The sequence below is a fragment of the Odontesthes bonariensis genome, chromosome 6 (genome assembly GCF_027942865.1).
Source record: "Odontesthes bonariensis isolate fOdoBon6 chromosome 6, fOdoBon6.hap1, whole genome shotgun sequence".
In the NCBI taxonomy this organism is placed as follows: domain Eukaryota; kingdom Metazoa; phylum Chordata; class Actinopteri; order Atheriniformes; family Atherinopsidae; genus Odontesthes; species Odontesthes bonariensis.
In genome coordinates, this window is record NC_134511.1 from 37315491 (window position 1) to 37328202 (window position 12712).

The window sequence follows — 12712 nt, forward strand, 5'->3', positions numbered from 1 at the left end:
AGGGACGTTTCCATTTGATAATCAGCAGACATGACTGGTGTTTATCTTGGCGAGGATGTTATCATTATTAGTAGTCAAGTTTGTCCAAACTGCCTTTTCAGCAAAGTGCGGCGTGGTTCACCGTTTCCTCTGGCACGTCTGCAGACAGGTGGTTGGAAGATGGTCACAACTCCCACAGCCCATCTCTTCTGACACTCACCTGCTTTTCTCCTTCTTACTGAGCAGCAAAATGTCCAGTCTGCCAGCTCTCCCTTATCCTCCTCACTCCAGCTCCACTCAGGATGAGACGATCTTTTTCACTGGAGTCACCTTCAGACCAGTGTGTGCAGGGACTGCTTTAGAGTTGATGATTCTTGAATTATTGATTTATTTATTTTTTATTTTTTTTATTTTTTTCCTTATTTGTCAGGCATATCAGTGCACACGGTCTATTTGATCGCTTTCTGTGGCTAGAGGTCAGCATTTTTATGCCATGCTGCTTCTGCCCATAAAGCGCTTATAGCCTTATGAAGGCTAATGCAATGATGCTCTGTGAAGTGGTATTTTATGCTTGTCCTCTGTCAGTCTGCCCCGGTTTAACACAATTCTCCAATATCTGGAATTTGATGTATACATGTTTAATTGTGTAACTGTTGTCCTCTGGGAAGTGACCGTAATGGCTCCCATTCAGGTGTTTTTTATAAAGCAAAAAAGAGACTTGAAAGTATTGCTATACTGATTTGTGATGGCTGCTTACCTTACAACAAGCTTTGACTAATTCACTTAATTACCTTGTATTGTTTTAAGTGCATTAGTTAAATTCTTAATTGTGTAAATGCTCTCTAGAATAAAAGAAATGAGTATTTGCATTTACCAAGATTAAAACAAATGATTCGTCACTCCACCAGGTATGAAAGATGCACGCTGGTTGAAGCAAGCGGTGCGATAAGACTGAACTAATTCAGACTATTTAGGACATAACCAGTGGAAAATTCCTCAGTTCGCACAACCCCAAACTTGGCAGCATCCCAGGAAGCCATTTAAGACTCTAAAAAGCCTCTAAGATTAAATCCACTCATTTTCACAATAAAAAATGGATGAGAACCAGAGACGCTCATTGTCCCCTCTGCTCAGACGATAATCACTAAAGTCGTCACTGGTTTGACTTTTGCCTTCATTCAAGGCACATACATCAGAATCTACTTAAGACTCATGTGTCGGCGTTGGCTGACTATGCCGTGCACTATGTGCATGTTAAAGCTTTGAATATACACATCTACATTGGAGCGTCTGTGGCCTCGGTTACAGACAGGTCAACCTGTGAACCCCTCTGTTCTGTGGTCCTCTCTTATGCGACTGATTTCTCCACGAGCCCCCAGTTTTTTTTTTTCCACTGACAGCTTCAAACACACTCGGTCATTCACCTTGTGCCAAGGAAATGCTCGGCTAGAAGATCTGGAGCAGGCTCTCTCCCACGCCAGCTCAGGTGAGGTGAGTGCAGGCCATTCATGAGGGAGCCTCCTCGGTTAGCCACTGGCTGTGTGCTGCCTCCCTGTCAACAGGGAGTTATGTCATGCATGTCACCACTCACTGCTGGTCATTTACTGTGATTTGGTTATTCGTGGATATTTTTGAAAACCTTTATATTACTGAACAGCTCACCCACTACATTATAATTACTCACCAGATCTTGCAACCATGCATGTGTTAAGTGAAGTTTTCAGTTCATCGTGACATCTGCTATAAAGATGTAAAACAGCTCTGTCCTGAAGAATCTACTTGAGGCTTTTTGTAACAACTTGAATTATGTGCTATTGTCAGATCAGTGGGTAATGTTGACGTCCTGCTTCAAAGTCTTACTTTTTTTTTATTTAGATCTCCGATAATGGCAGCCAGAAACCATGCCACTCATTATCCAGCTCCATTATCAGTTCTTCTCTCACAATGTGATGGGGCTGTGTGTTGAACTTCAGGAATGGGCCTTTAAGCGACACTTAAGCAGACACTTTTCTTTTATCATGGAATTAAGACTGTGTAGCCGAGCCCACACTGGGTGTTTTTTTTACATTACAGGACCCCTGCCAGTTCTCTCTCAGCAGGGTTCAGGTGATTAGGGAGCTGATCTACTGGCATGATATCAGTTTAGTTATCTTTAGTTAGAGCTATATGTTTGCAGCCTGAGCTAAGTTTTAACTAAGCTTGCATTGCTTAATACCTAGTCTAGGTGCAGAGCTGAAGAGAAAACAACTGTTTTGGGAGGGTTCAATGAAATGATTCAGAGAGTGCCCTGTTAGTTTGCTGTAATCAGCAGTTTAACAGTATTTTTTTCAGTGTGTGTGATTCATCTGTTCTATGCTGCTCCACGTGGAAGATTTTTTACCTTTTTTTTTTTTTTTTTTTTTTTCTCCACCCTTAGTAAATATTTAGGGTGTTTCCTTCAATGGTTATTTATGGATTTGAAGATTACTTCCAGATTCATACCTCACATCGGACATCTGTTTGGAGAAAGTTCTTTACTCACATCAGACTTTGCAAATATGTGTTAGTCTGCTTTTTTTTTTAACCGGAAATGGTTTGTAAATGGTGACAGTCCTTACAGTGTGATGCTGAATTCTTCATCTATGGAAAAAAAACTCAGATACTGTGCAACATTAGAAGAAAAAGACAAATGTTTGGTGAGCTGATGAATCATTAGAGGGAGTTTGACTGGCAGTAGGATATATCAGTAGTCAACGGCAGGGATGAGCTGGGAAATCCAATCTGCTAATGGTCTTGATGGAGTGTGAAATGTTAAAGGTGAGGCAGTCTCTTGCTGTGTGCCCTTTGCAGCTGAAGCTGCACTGTGGTGGCAGCAAAGCGCTCTTGATCCCAGCTGTGGGTGATGAGATGTCAGGCTTTTATTAGAGAATAATTACTTCACTCTCAAGCTGTTGTTTTTGACTTTGTCAGAACCTCTCTTCTAATTATACTATAACTACGTTTTTAAGATGAGCAGATATGCAGACTTTTTTCCCCCTCCCGCCTCGGGCTTAAATTGCAGTGTTAGGAAATGTCAAGGTAAGCATTTGCTGAAAAAATACCAGCTGGTGTTGTTTTTACAAAGGAGAATGGTACCATATTAACACGACAACGGCCGTGCATAATGCAATTCATCATTCCTAAATTAGAATTATGCTTCCATGCTTCAAGAAAGTTTGTCTTGATATTCTTGCTGCACAGTCTTTGCTGCTGTACTAATTCAGGACAATTCTGAACAATGTCTAGAGGGTCTGTGGCTGCACTGACCTGTCTGAAAGACTTGTGCCCCATGAAAACCTGAAAAGTGATACTTACACTGTAATCAGATGGTAATTACCTTAATGCAATAAACTATTGGCCTCTATAGGAATTCAAATTGCAGCGTTTGTTGCCAAACACAGGCTGTGAAAGCCGGTGCCAGGGTATTGTGATGCATTTCATGATTCCATAGCGGCCCGGCTTTTCTATCTCTCATTATTAGGTCGTGTATGGGGAAGGCTGTCTAAATGTCTCTATAAGCACAGCAAAGAGTAAACTGTGGCCGCCCAGTGGAGCTGGCCTCATAAATATAGGCTGATATTAGTGTCTATATAGGCTTAGTATTGATGTTGGTGCAGGTTTCAGTGGCAGATGTCATGGCCTGGGATTCACTGAAGGAGATTTATTGGGATGGTGCAGAAATATTTGAGACCGCAGAGGTCGAGGCTAGGACATCACACAAATCAATGGGATTAATAGGACTGTGGTCTCATGTGTAATCTGACTGGTTATGGTGGTTGACAGGGGTCAGACTGAGATGATAAGGATTACAATGGGTTAGATTAACTAAAAAAAAAAGAGAGATAAGCGGTGGGGGAGGCTGGACTTAAGCGGAACAGTTTTTCAATTCAGAATTTCAACAAATCTCAATGTTATACAGAATATTTTAGGAAAGGGGCATGGATTTTAGAAAAAATACGCACACAGTTAAATGCAAACTATTGTGCTTTTATTTAGTTAGTTTTTCTGTCTAAATAGTGACAAGCCAACTAGAATTTAGACCTTTCTGCTGTTGCCTCATATTCTGCACAGACAGTATTATCAGACCTGCAGCTGTTGTCATTTAGGAGATGAATAATGTTTGGAAAGAGATACAGCACTGCACTCTGTGGTGATCACTTGCCATCTGCCACATTCACCGGGCTGTAATCTACTGTACGACACACGTCACTATGTTTGCTATTCGTGATATTGCAGCACTCTGTATCTAGTTTATCACTTTTCTCCATAGCCTGGCCTCAATCCCAGCCGTGAGTTGTATACGAAAGGTTCTTAAAACCTTGTGTGTGTGTGTGTGTGTGTGTGTGTGTGTGTGTGTGGATAATTAAAGCCAGGAGACAAGGGGATTAATTCAAAATCCCTGTGAGTCTTTCCATAAACCTGCTACAGTGTCTCCAGGACGACTGCTGTGCCTGGGGGAAATGGGTCCTAATGCCACCGGGTAGTGCATTTGCTCACTTCAATCTCCACTCTTGTCTGAGAACAATGACTCTGCGGATTAACCAGCTTCCCTGCAGAACAGTGGTGGATGTTAGGAATCAGAAGTTGTGGACTTCGTGGGGATGGAAGAAAGCCTGCACATCATTATTTGGTCACAGCTTGTGCATATTATTCCTGATAGGCAGAAACAGTAACAAACATCCTTTAGTTTTTTTTCATTTCCAGCAGTTAACATTCAGGGATTTATTTATTTTTTTTCAACGGACTGCTTGAAATTTAAGACTTTTCCTCAGTACTTATCGTACAAGTGCGGTCTGTTCTTTTCACCACTTCTTGGAATCCAAAAAAAAAAGAAGATAAAAGTAAAAAATGTCATTCCGTAGTCAGTTCATCCATTCTAAACAGAGCAACATCTGGTAGTTCCTCCATATCTGTAATGTTTTTGCCAATTGCTGTCAGTATGAGTGCTGACTGTAAGCACTCTGTTTTGTGTCTCATACTTGGTCAGAGTCAGATGTTTTGCAAGAACAAATTAGAGGATCCCTTTGACCTCTGGAATTCACACCTTTCCTCTTTGCATGTCCTGTCTTGCCAGCACTGATACACACATTTCCTCATTGCTACCATTAGCCTTTAATCCAGTCATTCTGCTGTGCATCCTCTGCACCCTGCGGGGTGTGAAACTGGCCTGATTTTACCAGAGCCACCTCCAGATTTAATCATTTTTTAATTTTTTTTTTCTTTTTAGCTTTGTTTTTATTGTGTGCTTTTCATCCTTTTCTTTCTTATCTTGGACCTCCGTAAAACTTTTATACATGTGCCAGTGCTTCTTTTTGTCGTGTTGAAACTGAATAATTCCGTGCATGTTTTGCAGTAAGTTTATGTCGAATTGACACCTTGAAAATGATGAACACAGATACTGTAAAGCATCTCATTATCCCACATTATAGTGGCTCCCCCAGCTTCTTGGTCAGCCCTCTGTCCACCACACCAACCTACCAAGCACGCATGCAGAGCACTGTCATTTTCTCTCTGCCTTCCCTATTCAGAGCTGTGATATGGGCAGAGGGGATATGTATCCTTCCTCTCTCCGCTTCTCTGGTTGTCATCTCCTATTAAAGATGAATTACTGTATCACTCCTTTGCCCCACCCCCATTCTACCCATTTCTCCAGGAACACCCCCACCTTCTGAAACTCCTCCATACAAGCTGAGCCATAAATTCTGGAAACCTGCTGGTGTTAAAAGCTTGTAAAAGTGAGCACCCCTCTCTGTGGAGAGGACTTCTAGCAAAGGGGCATTTAGTCTGAAATCTAATAAAGTACATTCCTCATAAATGGGACTATTTGGTTATTTTCCATCTCCTTGGCCTCATTTAAGGGCTATTACTCGTTCAAGGTGCCCCACATTACTCAATGTAGTCAGTGTCAGCATCTCATTGTATCATATCTGATAGTTCTCATTTATCTAAAAGTGTCAAAGGACATAATGTGAGTATTGTTATTGGTTAATGTGTGGACTAAGCTGAATTTAATCATGGCAACAGTTTGCTCAGTTTATATACCATCTGCACTGCATAGATCTTTACAAGCCATGTGTAATGTGTTGTTTTGTTTTTTTTCTATCTTGTAACTGAATTGAGACAAGGTTGACCTGTAAACCAAATCAACATACTTCTGCCCCAGAACACAAATTTTTATTTCACTGCAAGGAAAGGGCAAACAGAGAAGGAGCATATATACTTTTCACAAGTGTTTTACACACTATAGACCTGCCTCGAGTGCTTCAACTGGGCCTCCATGCAGCCTACTCAGTCTGAGCAGTAGGAAAAGCTTGAGGCTACGGCACAGTGCAAACCGATTCTTTGTAATGTGGAACTCTCGTGTCTTACATGTGCCATTTCTGTTTGTCTCTTTCAGTTGCCTTTTGGGGAGACATTGCTCTGGATGAGGAGGATATGCAATCTTTTAAAGTGGACAGAATAATAGATTTGTCGCAGAGAACCGTCCACACCGTTAATCGCACAGATACAGGTAACAGCAACAGAAACAACAACTGCTCTAAAAGTGCCAACTTGAGGTAACAATTTGTCATTGCAGCACAAGGACAAGGTGTTTTTGATTGTCGCACGAGAATAAAATTTCAGCAAAGACCTACAACAACATTATGTAAAACCACTCCCATCCTCTCCATCTGGGAGTCGGATGGCAGCTGTGTGTTTTTTTTTTTTTTTTTTCATGAGACCACTTTAATGCGAGTGCCTGCAACTATGTAATCAGTACACATTACTGCACCTGTAACACCATGTTTGAGAATAATTGCTGGGCTTTGTCTGGCTGAATGTTACTCTCAAATTGAAAACCGTTGTTTGAGCAGCAGCTGTGAGTCAGCAGGGCCGAGTAGCCTCACAATCCTCGAAACTATAGGTGAGCAGGAACCAACAAGCAAGTGCACGTTTCTGTTTGTTCTTGAGCAGTGACAGTTTTCTGGCTTTTCTTTTCTTTACTCAGTAAGCACATACAAGGAAAGATACATTGTGGAGGATTAAAAACACATTCCAGCTGCTTAAAACATCCACTGTGTATTGATTTTCAGACTAAATGGGGATCTCTCAGGTAAACGACTGCAACGGAGACAGACTGTGTGTGTTCATTCTCACCTTTGAATATTTTAATATCAATTTATCCACTTCAGTGAGTTAGTCATTGCACATGTAATTGTTAGGTTGCATGAAAGCTGCTCTAGCGTTCAAAATCAACACCACCTTAACGGTGGTATTGCATAAGACACATATAAAACACATCAAGCCTGTTTCCACAGGGATGTTTTGTTCCCCAGGGGTGTTAAAAGTAATACTCTCTAAAAATCTCAAGTGCAGGAAAGAAGACTCAGGTTTTTAATTTACTACAGGATAAAATTAGATGTGGACTGAAAACCTTTGAAACATACAACGAGTGTGACAGCTTCCCTCTTTGGAATGTGAATTTTCTCAATTATAACCACAGTAGCCGCAGCTGAGGGCATATCTCTACATTCATCCCACAGCATTACATAAATGAAATTTCAGGGACCTTTGGCTCAATATTGTTGAGAAAGTCTAAAATTTAAAACAATATATATAACAAAATCTCTATCTACAAGAGAATGTGGTGTATTTAATCATAGCATAATTAACACATATTCTGAGTTTAGTCTCTCCAGCACTTCTTATCAGTTAACTGTGCAGATTTGGCTGTTATCAGCATTTTTCCACAACACATGAACAAGTGTACGTGTGAATTGTTCTCGCAAGGCTGCTAATATTTACTCCTGCAGACTAATCTTCAACAGAACACATTACCCCAGCAAATTTGATCCCTTTCTGCAAACAGCGCATGCTAATGAAATTTAGTACAAGTAATCATTATAAAAAGAGCTTCTAAGTATTGTCATGATGTTGATATTTTTCGTCATCTTCAGACAAGTTTCTCCTCCCCATACATCTTAAAAGTAGTCGAAGTGGTGCCAGAAACCCCCACTTTATTGTTCTTACGGCAAACATAGTGCACAGAAATCAGAAAAAATATTAGAAAAAAAGGGGCACGGGGGAGAGAAATAGCAATAGTAAAACTTAAGTTGATGACATTTTCCTGCCGCCCCTTTGAATTCACATGCTGCAGAGATGTCAGGGTCTTTCTCAGCAATTTTTCAGTCTTGTTCACCAGACTGCTGAAGTTTTGCCTCCTACGCAGATTTACTGATAGCCCTTATAAGGCAAGTATTCACTTCTGCTATCTCAACAGTATATTTGTGTCTTATGTTGCAATGGAGTGTAAGTCATTCAGAGTCAACATTTACGATTTATTCATTCAAAATTCTCAGAACCACAATTATATCATATCCCAATCTGTTAAAATTTCAACATGTTACACATGAATAATTTCCTCAAGTAAAACAGTCATCGTCAAACTAGACATTTTATTGTTACGGGAAAACTGTCAGCCAATCTTGATTATGATGGCAGCAACGTGTCTCAAAAAAGACGGGGACAATGAAAGGCTGGAAAAGTAAGCAGTGCTAAAAGAAACGGGTGAGGCAATGTGTTTCAAGTAATTAGTTTAATTGGTTAGATTAAAAAAAGAGCACCTAAAGATGCAGAGTCTCATCTGTACAGGTGGTTACAGATAGTTTTTCATGTTTCATAATGTTATATTACCTATAGTATATAATATCCTCAAAAGATTCAAAGAATCTTTGAGTACAAGGGACACAGCAAAAAAATCAGTACTGGATGTCCATTGCATATGGTCCCTCAGGCAACGTTGCATTAAAATCAGACAAATCACTGCATTGGCTCAGGAACATTTCCAGCAATCATTATCTGTGAACACAGTTCACCGTGCCATCCACAAATGTAGGTTAAAACATTGTCATGCCAAGAAGAAGCCATGTGTAAATGTAATCCAGAAAAGCTGTGGAAAACTGTTCTGGAAAATTCTTCTGTTTTGGGGGTTCAGGTTGTTATCAGACCTCAGTTCAAAAGCCTGCACCTCTGATGGTATGGGCTGTCTGTGGAACAGGCAACTTGTTCACCTGGAGAGACACCATTAATTCTGTAAGATATATATATATATATATAGGTTTTAGAGAAACGTAGGTTCCCATCCATATGTATTTCCAGGGATGGTCTTCCATATTTCAGCAAGACCGTGCTGGGTGCTGGACTGGCCTGCCTGCAGTCCAGACCTTCCACCAATTGAAAACATTTGGTGCAACACAGACGACTCAGGAGTGTTGAGCAGGTAGAATTCTCTATCAGACAAGAAGGGGGCAACATTCTCCTCCTAAATGTCTGAGATGTTTAGACAATTGCTATTAAATTTAAGAGGATCTTTTTATTTTTCACAAAATATTAATCTCATTTAATCATTTAATGTGTTTCCATGCCTTACCCAATTTTCTCTGTGAATATGATATTGGTTTAGGAGATTTCCAAATAATTTCAATCTGTTTTTAGTTACATTTTACACTGTGTCCCAACATTTTTTAACTTGGGTTGTAGACTAGAAATATATAGTAAAGTAAGAGTCCTCGTGGGTACTGTATTCCCACCTACGCAGAAATGTACGTAATTATCAGACACATTCACACACACACACACACACACACACACACACACACACACACACACCAGTGGCATCCCTCATAAGACAAATTGATGCACCTACAGGGACACACACATATACCCTAAAGACAAATCAAATTAGATAACAGGGTTCTTTTTTGCTCAAGTTTTGCAACTTTATTCAGTCAGCAGAGCCTCATAAATTCTGCTCCATGTGTTGTAGAAGTATTTGTCTTTGTTCCTTTGATGATGATTATTCCTCACTTTAAAGCTTGTTTATATTCTGTTGAAAAGGGATGTTGCTGCGGGAAATAATTTTTTTGCCTGATTTAAAAACCGGCTCATAATTGGCACCTCTTGATATTTTTATCGGTTTAATTCTTATTCTAAAACACAACATAGGTTTCCATTTTTTTTCTTACTTCAAATAAAAACTTTGCATTTGTTTTCCATGTAGCTGAATAATTTACTAAATCAATTTATTATGATGAGAAGCAAAAATCCAATCATTTACAATACCAGACACTAATTACTTTCTACTGTTTTAGAACCAAAATCAAGCACAGCCAACATATGAATGTTTCTTCTTTTTGTCACCAGGTTCAGGTGGGGGCTTAATCTTCATGGTAACATTTATGCATGATTGAGTGACAGTAAAATGCTGAAATGAATTTGCAAGAAGAAAGTGCTCATCATCTATAAAATCCTTTCAAAAAGAAAAGAGAAGAACAATGTAGTTTGAAGAAAGTTCCCTTTGAGGGAGTAAATGCAATAACTCAAATGAGAAATGTGATTTATAAATGTTTGAATGACATCAGAAGACTCTTAAAGACTCATTTGACATCCAATTAACTATCTAGAGCTATTGTCTCTGCTTGCAAATATGGGAGAAACAGTTCTTCTGTTGTTAAGAAATGAACAGAATCATTCATGTTGTCTTTGTTTCCTTGCTTTGTTGAAATTTTCAGGATCTGCCAATCGCAGATATCAAAATAGGCAAGGTTCACAGCGCGGGAAAAGGGCTGCCACCTCCAGACCAGAGCGTGTTTGGCCCGAAGGCGTTATTCCCTATGTCATCAGTGGTAACTTCAGTGGTAGGTAACAGCAATTTACTATGACAGAATATGACATATGCAATCAAATAGTTTAATGTATTCCTTCTGGAGGTCACTAACGTTTCCCCAGCATTTAACTAATGAAGATAATTCCTGGTTTTATATGGTCGCTTGAGTTTTTGTTCTGCTTTCTTGTTTCAAAGAATGATTGATGCGCATAAGGGGGTATGGAAACACCTTTGCAAATCTCATCTGACTTGGAAAAGATTCATATGATGTTACTCACAAGGTGTTTCTGGTCTGAGGCAGCATACAACTGCCATGACTGAGTGGCATCTTCCCAGATTCAACAAAATATCCCAAACATTCATACAGATTAAGATAATTGCTAGAGAAGAGCTCTCTACATCTTCCGCTTTTTCGGATGTCCACCGCAGTTGTTTTTTTTTCCTCTTCGAGATTTGTTCCGGGTTAGGACAACAACTTCTACTTACAGCCACTTCTACTTACAGCCACAACAACATAGCCTATACAACCTATACACACTCTGGCAACAGTGCGCAGCCTATTTTATTTGCTACAAACTACTCAATGGAAATGTGTCTAATTCACATTTTTATTTTGGGGCTTCAAAAGATCACCTCAGATTTGCTTTCGCAGTGAATAGAAATCTATTGACTATTGACTAAGAATATTCCCATTTTTTGAAATAAAAACAAATACTGTTCTTATGTATGGTCTAGTTATTACATCTTTCTTATTTCAGAAGAAGTGATATGTGATTATTAAAAAGAAAAGTTATCTAATACTATATATATATATATATATATATATATATATATAGTATTAATATATATATATATGTGTATATATATGTGTGTATATATATATATATATATATATAGTATTAAGACATATATATATATATGTGTATATATATATATATATATATATATATATATATATATATATATATATATGAAAAATAAAAGAATCTTGAAAAGTTTATTCACAATTTTTTCCATTCTGGGTGTTTATGAGAAAAAGCTTCATTCAAATAGCTCTTAATCCAAGAGCAACATCTTTTGTCAGCTGTGCATTTCTCTATTCATCTTGTTCTTTCTATGAAGTTCTGTGGGTGTTTTCTTGCCCTCTCTGAAAACCCATTTAGGCAGCCAGCGGGCTATATTCCGCCAAGCCATGCGGCACTGGGAGAAGCACACCTGTGTGACCTTTATAGAGAGGACCCAGGAGGAGAGCTATATTGTCTTCACTTACCGACCATGTGGGTAAGTCAGTGGGGTTTTTAGCTCCAACATTTAAGAACTGAATAATGGTCAGCCTCTGTTGAGCCTTCTTTATCCACAGCTAATTATTTAGTGCTTGAGTACTCTTCCTAGTCTTGTGCTCAGCAGCCTTTTCACCATTGTTCATCCATTCTGTTCGCAGTCTCTGAGATGAGTCAGTGCAGTCAGGGAGGTGCTACTTAACCCAGTTTACCCAGTTTTGAAAGAGGCTTCCTTTCAGTGGACTGGAATTTTCTGTGCCTCATCCTTTCACTGCATCAGTCACTGAGATCCTGTGTCATGCATGGCATACAGGGCAGCACACAAGGGGGAGACTTCCCCAGCCTCTCCACAACCTTGTTTACCGCACTCCACTGAAGTTAGGCTCAGTGTCCACTCAGCATTTCTCTTTAAACATATTCTCAGGGGAAGCGCTGTTTGAGGCTCTTGTTGTTGCTAAGCGACTGTTGACAATCTTTTTGGACATGTAGTGTCCTTTTTTTAAAATTTCATGATGAAATATTTTTAATTAAAACATTTGGTGCTCTTGGAAACACAAACCAAAGCAACCTATTAATTTGAGTTTTTGAGATGAGATCAAAACTGTAGCTGAGATATTGGAGATATTTCCAGACAACACACCAACCTCACACAGATTTAGCCTCACACAAACCAGATACCATTTCACAATTGACCTCTTAAACGGATTTGTGTCATTGAAGACAAATGGCCTAACAAGAATTGGCTGAAACTCACGAAACTGAACTTTTAGCAGTCGACTATTAATAGCCA

General features: G+C 39.3%; 1 protein-coding gene across 2 annotated transcripts in view; it reads left to right on the top strand.

The window, feature by feature from the left end:
• Window positions 1-12712, top strand: part of bmp1a (bone morphogenetic protein 1a) — a 30231-nt gene that overhangs the window by 1543 nt on the left and 15976 nt on the right. For both annotated transcript variants that reach the window (XM_075468670.1, XM_075468668.1), the window contains exons 2-4: window positions 6395-6508; window positions 10548-10673; window positions 11806-11923. In XM_075468670.1, coding sequence (XP_075324785.1) covers window positions 6395-6508; window positions 10548-10673; window positions 11806-11923 — 358 coding nt within the window. The remainder of the gene's footprint in view (window positions 1-6394; window positions 6509-10547; window positions 10674-11805; window positions 11924-12712) is intronic.